Here is a 13,555-nt window from a genome sequence, read left to right on the forward strand (position 1 = left end):
TATATATATATATATATATATATATATATATATATATATATATATATATATATATATATATATATATATATATATATATATATATATATATATATATATATATATATATATATATATATATATATATATATATATATATATATATATATATATATATATATATATATATATATATATATATATATATATATATATATATATATATATATATATATATATATATATATATATATATATATATATATATATATATATATATATATATATATATATATATATATATATATATATATATATATATATATATATATATATATATATATATATATATATATATATATGCATATACATATATATATATATATATATATATATATATATATATATATATATATATATATATATATATATATATATATATATATATATATATATATATATATATATATATATATATATATATATAGATAGATAGATAGATAGATAGATAGATAGATAGATAGATAGATAGATAGATATAAAAGTAGGAAGAAAAAAGAGAAAGCAGATGGGCCAGATGGAGCAAGGAAAGAGAGAGAAAGAAAGAATGTGACAGAAACAGCGCAAGACGGGCGCGTCATGGTGCGCTGCTTTATAGTAAATTTTTTTGTAAGTGGAATGTTGACCTTCCAAATTTAATTCCCACCCCCTTTTTCCGTACTCCCGAGTGCTACATTTGAAAGATGATAAAGCAAAAGACTTGTTCTGTCTCATATAGCTCCATAATGCGCAACAGCACAACTAACATAAAAGATAGGTAAATTAATTTTTTTTTCATTTCTTTTGAATTATGAAGCAACAACTACCCATATAATCTCAGATCCATTTCATCTACGGCAAATCTAATTTGTTTGTGTAAGTAAGTAGTATGTAAATAAGTAAATAAGTTTATTGCCCTTAATTATGTACAGTATATTTATATATAAGAAAATATACATTAGGCATTATCTGTGCAGCCGGGGCTCCCTGACAGATATACTTTATTTTAATGAAAATTTAGCATGGCTTTGTATCATCTATGGTATACAGTATAATGACAATGAACAAGTAAAAAAAGGAACATTGTATATATATATATATATATATATATATATATATATATATATATATATATATATATATATATATATATATATATATATATATATATATATATATATATATATATATATATATAGTTAACTATGTGACCGGAAACTTTGTAAAACAAATAGATGATCTTTAATTTTCTTTTTAAACTATTGCATATTACTTAAGATTTTTTTTATTTTTATTCACCTGTCAAAGTGTTCCATGACTGTGGACCGTAGTAGAAGATGAGGTGCTTGAAGAAGATTATTCGATAGCGTGGACAGACTAGATTAACTTTTTTTTTTCTTGTGAGGTAATATATATATATATATATATATATATATATATATATATATATATATATATATATATATATATATATATATATATATATATATATATATATATATATATATATATATATATATATATATATATATATATATATATATATATATATATATATATATATATATATATATATATATATATATATATATATATATATATATATATATATATATATATATATATATATATATATATATATATATATATATATATATATATATATATATATATATATATATATATATATATATATATATATATATATATATATCATAGAAGCTGTTTTAGCTAGAGATGAGATGTGAAGTTTCCAGTTCAGATTATAAGTAAACGACAGACCGAGGATGTTCAGTGTAGAAGAGGGGGACAGTTGAGTGTCATTGAAGAAGAGGGGATAGTTGTCTGGAAGATTGTGTCGAGTTGATACATGGAGGAATTGAGTTTTTGAGGCATTGAACAATACCAAGTTTGCTCTGCCCCAATCAGAAATTTTAGAAAGATCAGAAGTCAGGCGTTCTGTGGCTTCCCTGCGTGATATGTTTACTTCCTGAAGGGTTGGACGTCTATGAAAAGATGTGGAAAAGTGCAGGGTGGTATCATCAGCATAGGAGTGGATATGACAAGAAGTTTGGTTTAGAAGATCATTAATGAATAATAAGAAGAGAGTGGGTGACAGGACAGAACCCTGAGGAACACCACTGTTAATAGATTTAGAAGAAGAACAGTGACCGTCTACCACAGCAGCAATAGAACGGTCAGAAAGGAAACTTGAGATGAAGTTACAGAGAGAGGGATAGAAACCGTAGGAGGGTAGTTTGGAAATCAAAGCTTTGTGCCAGACTCTATCAAAGGCTTTTGATATGTCCAAGGCAACAGCAAAAGTTTCACCAAAGTCTCTAAAAGAGGATGACCAAGACTCAGTAAGGAAAGCCAGAAGATCACCAGTAGAGCGGCCTTGACGGAACCCATACTGGCGATCAGATAGAAGGTTGTGAAGTGATAGATGTTTAAGAATCTTCCTGTTGAGGATAGATTCAAAAACTTTAGATAAGCAGGAAATTAAAGCAATAGGACGGTAGTTTGAGGGATTAGAGCGGTCACCCTTTTTAGGAACAGGTTGAATGTAGGCAAACTTCCAGCAAGAAGGAAAGGTAGATGTTGACAGACAGAGCTGAAAGAGTTTGACTAGGCAAGGTGCAAGCACGGAGGCACAGTTTCGGAGAATAATAGGAGGGACCCCATCAGGTTCATAAGCCTTCCGAGGGTTTAGGCCAGCGAGGGCATGGAAAACGTCATTGCGAAGAATTTTATACGTGGCATGAAGTAGTCAGAGAGGAGAGGGAGGAACAAGCCCAGAATCGTCCAAGGTGGAGTTTTTAGCAAAGGTTTGAGCAAAGAGTTCAGCTTTAGAAATAGATGTGATAGCAGTGGTGCCATCTGGTTGAAGTAGAGGAGGGAAAGAAGAAGAAGCAAAGTTATTGGAGATATTTTTGGCTAGATGCCAGAAATCACGAGGGGAGTTAGATCTTGAAGGGTTTTGAGATTTTCATTTAATGAAGGAGTTTTTGCCTAGTTGGAGAACAGACTTGGCATGGTTCCGGGCAGAAATATAAAGTGCATGAGATTCTGGTGATGGAAGGCTTAAGTACTTTTTGTGGGCCACCTCTCTATCATGTATAGCACGAGAACAGGCTGTGTTAAACCAAGGTTTAGAAGGTTTAGGACGAGAAAAAGAGTGAGGAATGTACGCCTCCATGCCAGACACTATCACCTCTGTTATGCGCTCAGCACACAAAGACGGGTCTCTGACACGGAAGCAGTAGTCATTCCAAGGAAAATCAGCAAAATACCTCCTCAGGTCCCCCCAACTAGCAGAGGCAAAACGCCAGAGGCACCTTCGCTTAGGGGGATCCTGAGGAGGGATTGGAGTGATAGGACAAGATAAAGATATGAGATTGTGATCGGAGGAGCCCAACGGAGAAGAAAGGGTGACAGCATAAGCAGAAGGATTAGAGGTCAGGAAAAGGTCAAGAATGTTGGGTGTATCTCCAAGACGGTCAGGAATACGAGTAGGGTGTTGCACCAATTGCTCTAGGTCATGGAGGATAGCAAAGTTGTAGGCTAGTTCACCAGGATGGTCAGTGAAGGGAGAGGAAAGCCAAAGCTGGTGGTGAACATTGAAGTCTCCAAGAATGGAGATCTCTGCAAAAGGGAAGAGGGTCAGAATGTGCTCCACTTTGGAAGTTAAGTAGTCAAAGAATTTCTTATAGTCAGAGGAGTTAGGAGAGAGGTATACAGCACAGATAAATTTAGTATGAGAATGACTCTGTAGTCGTAGCCAGATGGTGGAAAACTCGAAAGATTCAAGAGCGTGGGCACGAGAGCAGGTTAAGTCATTGCGCACATAAACGCAGCATCCAGCTTTGGATCGAAAATGAGGATAGAGAAAGAAGGAGGTAACAGAAAAGGGGCTACTGTCAGTTGCCTCAGACACCTGAATTTCAGTGAGGAAAAGAAGATGAGGTTTAGAAGAGGAGAGGTGGTGTTCTACAGATTGAAAATTAGATCTTAGACCGCGAATGTTGCAGAAGTTAATGAAGAAAAAGTTGAGGGGGGTGTCAAGACACTTAGGGTCGTCGACGGAAAGGCAGTCCGACCTGGGGATTATTTATGGTCCCCTCCCCAGATGGGGACTCCGAGGCTGGCGTAGGAGTCGCCATGATTTTAAAATTTTTTGAGTGAAGGGTGTGTGTGTTATTAGGTGCTTGTAGTTTTGTGTGGAGGAAGAGAGTTGTCTTTAGAGGGCAGGCTGTGACTACCCCCTTGTGTTGTGAGACACAAAGGGAAACGTTCAGTGAGGTCACACTATATATATATATATATATATATATATATATATATATATATATATATATATATATATATATATATATATATATATATATATATATATATATATATATATATATATATATACTATTATATTAAATTGAGTTCTCTTAGTAATTACAACATTTTCATTGATAAATAAAATGAGAAAACATATATGCATTGAATAAAAATCAAGAAGCTAGTTCTCAGAGAATAAATTAAGAATTGAATGATATTTTTCCTAGCTGAATATACATCCACAAATTTTATTTTGTGCAACTTTTAACTTAGTAATGAAAGAAGGCCAAGTGTATTTCCACAGTGATATTATATTACACAAGGTGAGGATTGCAAAGGGGGTAATAAATACTAAGAGCCTCGATCTTTAGTCGGTTGCGAACTTTGTACAATATGCCGCACATCCTGGATCGTTTGAAATATGCATCACTTCTCTGATAGTTCCAATTGTTTTTTTGTTTTTTTCAAATATAAATACTTAAGTATTTTGTATGAGTAACATTATTTTACAGCATTATCATCTATTAACAGTGGGGACAGTTGGTAATATAATTCACTATGTAACAAAATTTCACTTTTGCCTTGTCCTTGGCCCCAAACCATAATTTTCCAGTTATTTCCATCTAAACAATTTATATATATATATATATATATATATATATATATATATATATATATATATATATATATATATATATATATATATATATATATATATATATATATATATATATATATATATATATATATATATATATATATATATATATATATATATATACTCGTATATAAAGTTATTTTTATCCTAAAAGTTTGCTTTTGTGATTAGAACAATTAATTTACATTTTTGCCTTATTTAATTATGGTATGGGTTACTATTGGTTTTCATGCCAGGTAAAGGACCTTTGCAAAATCTCAATTGCTTATCTAATTGCTTTTGAAATGATGCAAGTAAATTAAAACAATGAAAAAAAATAATAACAAGTATTCTGAAGATTTTTATTTTAATAAGATTTTTTATTTTAATAAGATTGAATTGACCAGATCTAGCAAGAAATTTATCATATTTAGAAGAATTTGCTTACATTTCAGAAATATTCTCAAATCTTCCAGAATGTTCTACCAAACACTTTTAGAAGTTTCTAAAATATTTCAGAACATTCTAGAACTTTCTAGAATACAGTAGAAATAAGTAGAAATAAAAAAAAAATATAGAACCTACATGAATTTTCTAAAATGATTCATAATATTCTAAAGTAGGTTCAAGAATATTATATAAAGATTGATAACATTCTGGAACAAATTCTACAAAGACTAAGAATATTCTAGAGTACTGTATGACAATATAAAAAGTAGGGGCTTGCAGACCACCAGTCAGTTCTGCTTTGGCTGCCTGAGAAGACACATCACAAGAGGTGAAATGGCATCAAGAGGCTGCAATGATTCTCCAGATGCATTGTGCTATATATGTGACCAATTCAACAAGACAAGAGCAAAGAAGTTCTCTTTGACAGCATCTGGGAAAATGGTGAAATTGAGCTATATTTGGAAAAAAAAAAAATTGAAGCCTCAAAAGCAAAGTTTGACAAATAATGGACATTTTTTATTGTTATGCTATGAAAAGAGAAAATAACGCTTGTTTGTCAAAGACAAAAATCGTGTTGCATATTGTGATCTAAGGAGCGATTCTCAAAATTGATATAATAATTAGTTTTGGAAATATTTAGTGTTAATTTATTCATTTATACCTATTCATTGATTGGTTCTAGTTCATTTGTCAAATTGTGTGTGTGTGTGTGTGTGTGTGTGTGTGTGTGTGTGTTATGATAATTTATTCATTTATACCTATTCATTGATTGATTCTAGTTAATTTGTCAAATTGCATGTGTGTGTGTGTGTGTGTGTGTGTGTGTGTGTGTGTTTGTGTGTGTGATAGAAGTACACAATTTGATATAGGGACATTGTTGGCATTTAATAAGAAACTACGTCACGTTAATATTTGTAAACATTTATTATTCTTTCTTTTTTTCTTTTTTTTTGCTAAGGGTTTATAGCTACGCATCCTGGAGCCAGGAAACAAGAGGGCTAGTGTTACTTAAGCAACGTTAGAAGCTGACAAGTTGACCGCTATGGGTCTGTTGTCTAAGGGCACGCCGCTCTCCTGGCAAGAGACCAAGCGCTACGCAGAACACGTGAGAAAGAACGGCATCCAACAATTCATCAATCAATATCACCAAATGAAAGACCGCCAAGGGGATTACCTAAGATGGGGTGATGAGGTAAGTGAATCCCTTTGGACCCTAAACGATAAGATTTTTCAAACTAAGGTCGTCTTATAATTATTAGAGGTGATCGACAATAAAAAGGGGGAGGGAAAAATAAGTCAAAGACATTGTTTTTTTTGTAAAGGAAGCTTATTAGTGTTACTTTGATACAAGACCATCTCGGCTCCAGTTGGACAAAAACAAAAAAAATGTATCGGCTTCAGGGAATTCACTCTTTCCATAATTTTCTGTCCCACCTTTTTTGAATGACAGTTATCAGTTCGAATTAAAGTTTTATATTTAATATTATGATAAAGTACCTTTCATAAAGTTGAGTGGCCTGTGATGGATTAGCCACTTTCTTTCCTCCTCTTAGCTGTTGACCATATATGCAGGAGGCGTATATGGACAATTGTATATTGAGAAGCTCAACCCATAGAGCTGTTTCAACAGGTTGAAGTGACAAACTTTTCTTACTTTACTGACTCCTTTTTTCTATATCATATTATTTATCTATCAGTTTATCTATCTACACACTTCTAATGTATCCGATGTTCGTATCGCATCAGCACCCGCGGAACATCGGCATAGTTTTAACATCCGCATTTGTGGTAAAATAGATATTCGCATCTACGCCACATAAAAATGTAGTAGATACATTTTGTACATTATAGACACACAGAGTACAGAGCTTGCAAAGTTGAAAAAATAAATAAATAAATAATGCATATTTATTTATCTACTAAAATTACACCTTTATATATATATATATATATATATATATATATATATATATATATATATATATATATATATATATATATATATATATATATATATATTATATATATATATATATATATATATATATATATATATATATATATATATATATATATATATATATATATAATATATATATATATATATATATATATATATATATATATATATATATATATATACAGAGAGAGAGAGAGAGAGAGAGAGAGAGAGAGAGAGAGAGAGAGAGAGAGAGAGGGCAGTCACAGCCTGCCTCTAAAGACAACTCTCTTCCTCCACACAAAACTACAAGCACCTAATAACACACACACCCTTCATTCAAAAATCTTAAAATCATGGCGACTCCTACACCAGCCTCGGAGTCCCCATCTGGGGAGGGGGCCATAAATGTCCCCAGGTCGGACTGCCTTTCCGTCGACGACCCTAAGTGTCTTGACACCCCCCTCAACTTTTTCTTCATTAACTTCTGCAACATTCGCGGTCTAAGATCTAATTTTCAATCTGTAGAACACCACCTCTCCTCTTCTAAACCTCATCTTCTTTTCCTCACTGAAACTCAGGTGTCTGAGGCAACTGACAGTAGCCCCTTTTCTGTTCCCTCCGAATTTCTCTATCCTCATTTTCGATCCAAAGCTGGATGCTGCGTTTATGTGCGCAATGACTTAACCTGCTGTCGTGCCCACGCTCTTGAATCTTCCGAGTTTTCCACCATCTGGCTACGACTACAGAGTCATTCTCATACTAAATTTATCTGTGCTGTATACCTCTCTCCTAACTCCTCTGACTATAAGAAATTCTTTGACTACTTAACTTCCAAAGTGGAGCACATTCTGACCCTCTTCCCTTTTGCAGAGATCTCCATTCTTGGAGACTTCAATGTTCACCACCAGCTTTGGCTTTCCTCTCCCTTCACTGACCATCCTGGTGAACTAGCCTACAACTTTGCTATCCTCCATGACCTAGAGCAATTGGTGCAACACCCTACTCGTATTCCTGACCGTCTTGGAGGTACGCCCAACATTCCTGACCTTTTCCTGACCTCTAATCCTTCTGCTTATGCTGTCACCCTTTCTTCTCCGTTGGGCTCCTCCGATCACAATCTCATATCTTTATCTTGTCCTATCACTCCAATCCCTCCTCAGGATCCCCCTAAGCGAAGGTGCCTCTGGCGTTTTGCCTCTGCTAGTTGGGGGGACCTGAGGAGGTATTTTGCTGATTTTCCTTGGAATGACTACTGCTTCCGTGTCAGAGACCCGTCTTTGTGTGCTGAGCGCATAACAGAGGTGATAGTGTCTGGCATGGAGGCGTACATTCCTCACTCTTTTTCTCGTCCTAAACCTTCTAAACCTTGGTTTAACACAGCCTGTTCTCGTGCTATACATGATAGAGAGGTGGCCCACAAAAGGTACTTAAGCCTTCCATCACCAGAATCTCATGCACTTTATATTTCTGCCCGGAACCATGCCAAGTCTGTTCTCCAACTAGGCAAAAACTCCTTCATTAAATGAAAATCTCAAAACCCTTCAAGATCTAACTCCCCTCGTGACTTCTGGCATCTAGCCAAAAATATCTCCAATAACTTTGCTTCTTCTTCTTTCCCCTCCTCTACTTCAACCAGATGGCACCACTGCTATCACATCTATTTCTAAAGCTGAACTCTTTGCTCAAACCTTTGCTAAAAACTCCACCTTGGACGATTCTGGGCTTGTTCCTCCCTCTCCTCTCTGACTACTTCATGCCACGTATAAAATTCTTCGCAATGACGTTTTCCATGCCCTCGCTGGCCTAAACCCTCGGAAGGCTTATGAACCTGATGGGGTCCCTCCTATTGTTCTCCGAAACTGTGCCTCCGTGCTTGCACCTTGCCTAGTCAAACTCTTTCAGCTCTGTCTGTCAACCGCTCTAATCCCTCAAACTACCGTCCTATTGCTTTAATTTCCTGCTTATCTAAAGTTTTTGAATCTATCCTCAACAGGAAGATTCTTAAACATCTATCACTTCACAACCTTCTATCTGATCACCAGTATGGGTTCCGTCAAGGCCGCTCTACTGGTGATCTTCTGGCTTTCCTACTGAGTCTTGGTCATCCTCTTTTAGAGACTTTGGTGAAACTTTTGCTGTTGCCTTGGACATATCAAAAGCTTTTGATAGAGTCTGGCACAAAGCTTTGATATCAAAACTACCCTCCTACGGTTTCTATTCTTCTCTCTGTAACTTCATCTCAAGTTTCCTTTCTGACCGTTCTATAGCTGCTGTGGTAGACGGTCACTGTTCTTCTCCTATATCTATTAACAGTGGTGTTCCTCAGGGTTCTGTCCTGTCACCCATTCTCTTCTTATTATTCATTCATGATCTAAACCAAACTTCTTGTCCTATCCACTCCTATGCTGATGATACCATCCTGCACTTTTCCACGTCTTTTCATAGACGTCCAACCCTTCAGGAGGTAAACATATCACGCAGGGAAGCCACAGAACGCTTGACTTCTGATCTTTCTAAAATTTCTGATTGGGGCAGAGCAAACTTGGTATTGTTCAATGCCTCAAAAACTCAATTCCTCCATCTATCAACTCGACACAACCTTCCAGACAACTATCCCCTCTTCTTCAATGACACTCAACTGTCCCCCTCTTCTACACTGAACATCCTCGGTCTGTCCTTTACTTATAATCTGAACTGGAAACTTCACATCTCATCTCTAGCTAAAACAGCTTCTATGAAGTTAGGTGTTCTGAGACGTCTCCGCCAGTTTTTCTCACCCACCCAGCTGCTAACTCTGTACAAGGGCCTTATCCGTCCATGTATGGAGTATGCTTCACATGTCTGGGGGATTCCACTCATACTGCTCTACTAGACAGGGTGGAATCAAAAGCTTTTCGTCTCATCGACTCCTCTCCTCTAACTGACTGTCTTCAGCCTCTCTCTCACCGCCGCAATGTTGCATATCTAGCTGTCTTTTACCGCTATTTTCATGCTAACTGCTCTTCTAATCTTGCTAACTGCATGCCTCCCCTCCTTCCGCGGCCTCGCTGCACAAGACTTTCTTCTTTCTCTCAACCCTATTCTGTCCACCTCTCTAACGCAAGAGTTAACCAGTATTCTCAATCATTCATCCCTTTCTCTGGTAAACTCTGGAACTCCCTACCTGCTTCTGTATTTCCACCTTCCTATGACTTGAATTCCTTCAAGAGGGAGGTTTCAAGACACTTATTCATCAATTTTTGACCACTGCTTTGACCCTTTTATGGGACTGGCATTTCAGTGGGCATATTTTTTTATTAGATATTTGTTGCCCTTGTCCAGTATCCTTCCCACATAAAATATATATATATATATATATATATATATATATATATATATATATATATATATATATATATATATATATATATATATATATATATATATATATATATATTTTAGTTTACTCAACCAAACGTCCTAAGAGTTCTGCGAAAGGGCGGAAGGAGAGAGAATTTTACATAATGACCATATATGTATCATGTATATATATAACAGTATGTTTGTATGTATTGTGTAATAGTAGCGTTTACGTATATGTACTACATGTTAATATTACATAAGTAATTAGTATGAAGGGAAGCATCCTCACTGGCAAGAAGAGAGAGAGAGAGAGAGAGAGAGAGAGAGAGAGAGAGAGAGAGAGAGAGAGAGAGAGAGAGAGAGAGAGAGAGAGAGAGAGAGAGAATGTGTGTGTGTGTGTGTGTGTGTGTGTGTGTGTGTAAATAATATATAGGTCCATTATGCATGTCTGTGTAGACTCTGCGCTATCTTAAAGATGACAGAAGGATTATAATTATAATTTATATAATTATGATTTATATTTGTATAATATTGTGTAATTATACAAAAATAAGACTAAAAATATCTGGCAGCGCTGAACAGTTATTGCAGCTGCCATCTGGCAATAGTTCATGCTATATAGTGATTTTATACCAAATTCCCGAACATATCCCCATCGACATCCACGTGAGAATGTCATAATTTGATATCCATATTTGTACCCGCATCCGCTATATGGTAAAAACTGATATCTACATCCGCTTCCATATCAGCAAAATATGTTGATATGATATCTGCATACACATCCGCATCCGCGGATTTCTAAATTCTGACATCCGATAAATCTCTACCACACACACACACACACATACACACACACACACACACACACACACACACACACACACACACACACACACACACACATATATATATATATATATATATATATATATATATATATATATATATATATATATATATATATATATATATATATATATATATATATATATATATATATATATATATATTATTACGACCAGGTTCAACTCACTTCACAGCTGCCACTACATTCGGGTGGGCTTTCCCTGGGCTAGTGCGGTGGTCATTAGCACGACGATTCCAGGCACTTGCTGGTCGTCGACAACTATAAAGCTTAATTTTGGTCGCAGCTCAGTTTACCCCGCCCACAGGGAAGGGAATATAACAAAGGCCAACTTAAACCTCCAAGCTGGAAAGAACAAATGACCCACGTGTTAGGGGAGACAGACAGTAGCCACAACACATACTGAGGTTTAATACCCTATTTGGACAACCGGTCACAGTAACGGACCGCCCATGTCCATATACACTGGTCAAGCAACATTATATCTATGACCTCCTAGAAGACAAATTCCCGCCTCCGATAAAATTGGTGGAAATCCGGGAAGAAAGTAGACAGCTGTAGCCTAGCACAAACATTATTCAATCCTCTGGTCTGGTTCCCTCACCGTTGCGGACCACAGATACCAGTAACATTTAACAGAAACACGACACGCAACGACCCACAACAATGCACTTGGGCAGAAAGGGGAGAGGACAGGAGCCTGCTCCCGTCAAAATACTCTGTACAACGACACAACAACACAAGATTGCAGTCATTCTTTCTCACAGGAGCAGCCAGAACACTCTCTCGTCGGATATTTGGCTTCTCACGGCTCCAGGTCTCCTATAGGGCCATTTATAATATACAATGATGATAATAAAACGTTATACTATAATCACATATTTAGTTCTACATTAATATGCACTCCCTAGACACGACTTCTCCCTACTTGCTAAATACCACGTCTATGCTCTCTATGGTATCCAACTGGCTACTGACTGGCTGCCTGTGGAACTCAGTGCAGAGTCCGTTAAATAGACCTGGGTCTATTTGGAGGGTTGAGTGGAAAGTAATTACACTATGGGAAAGAGCAATTTTCTGCCATATGATCCATTCACTTCGTCTTTTAAGAAATAATGAAAATGGGGAAATCGGGTGGGGGTAAGATCAATTTCTCATTTATCTAAGTTTTACCGTTGACATGGCGCCTTTGTAGCAATTTATTTTGAGATGGTAGGTTAAAATAAGACGTTCCAACTTATTGTACTATACCGCACGGGTTCTGGCTTCAGATTCCACGGCGTATGGAGTACTGCGGACTCCCGAGAAGGAGAGAGGGAGAAAATAAAACAAATGAGAGAGAGAGAGAGAGAGAGAGAGAGAGAGAGAGAGAGAGAGAGAGAGAGAGAGAGAGAGAGAGAGAGAGAGAGAGAGAGAGAGAGAGAGAGAGAGAGAGAGAGAGAGAGAGAGAGATTTTATTTGTGCGCTGCAATATCGTGGTCATATGGCGCCGCTACAAACCTTTAAAACGACAAAGGTTGCAGTTCTTAAAATATCGGTATAAAAAACAAAATTATCGGTAATGTAAAAATGTTAAAAGACCACTAAAAAAAAACATAAAAAAAGGAAATGATAAGAGCTATAAAACAAAACAAAAAAAACTTAGTGATAAAAATGAGAGGGTTGGAATAGTAATATTTCAGTTACATAATTTAATTTAATTTAATTTATTTTAAAGTGAGGGGGTACCAACCCCACTGACCCAGAACAGTGTCTGGTGTTGTTCGTTCCGTACCCAAGACACTGACCCCACTGACCCAGATATCTGGCGTTGTTCGTTATGTTCCCAAGACACTGATCCCACTGATCCAGATATCTGGCGCTGTTCGTTATGTGCCCAAGACACTGACTGCACTGACCCAGGCCCCAAGACCCAATGTTGTCCGTCATGTGTCTTCCTCACTTGCCTGCATGTTCTCCCAGTGCA

At 35.8% G+C, this 13,555-nt stretch overlaps 1 protein-coding gene across 1 annotated transcript in view; it reads left to right on the top strand.

The window, feature by feature from the left end:
- LOC135090456 (glutamate--cysteine ligase catalytic subunit-like) overlaps positions 1 to 13,555 on the top strand; it is a 174,610-nt gene that overhangs the window by 32,106 nt on the left and 128,949 nt on the right. The window contains exon 2 of the mRNA XM_063987194.1: positions 6,396 to 6,629. Within this exon, the coding sequence (XP_063843264.1) occupies positions 6,480 to 6,629 (150 nt within the window). The 5' untranslated portion in view covers positions 6,396 to 6,479. The remainder of the gene's footprint in view (positions 1 to 6,395; positions 6,630 to 13,555) is intronic.

This window comes from Scylla paramamosain, chromosome 35, assembly GCF_035594125.1.
Source record: "Scylla paramamosain isolate STU-SP2022 chromosome 35, ASM3559412v1, whole genome shotgun sequence".
Taxonomy (NCBI): Eukaryota; Metazoa; Arthropoda; class Malacostraca; order Decapoda; family Portunidae; genus Scylla; species Scylla paramamosain.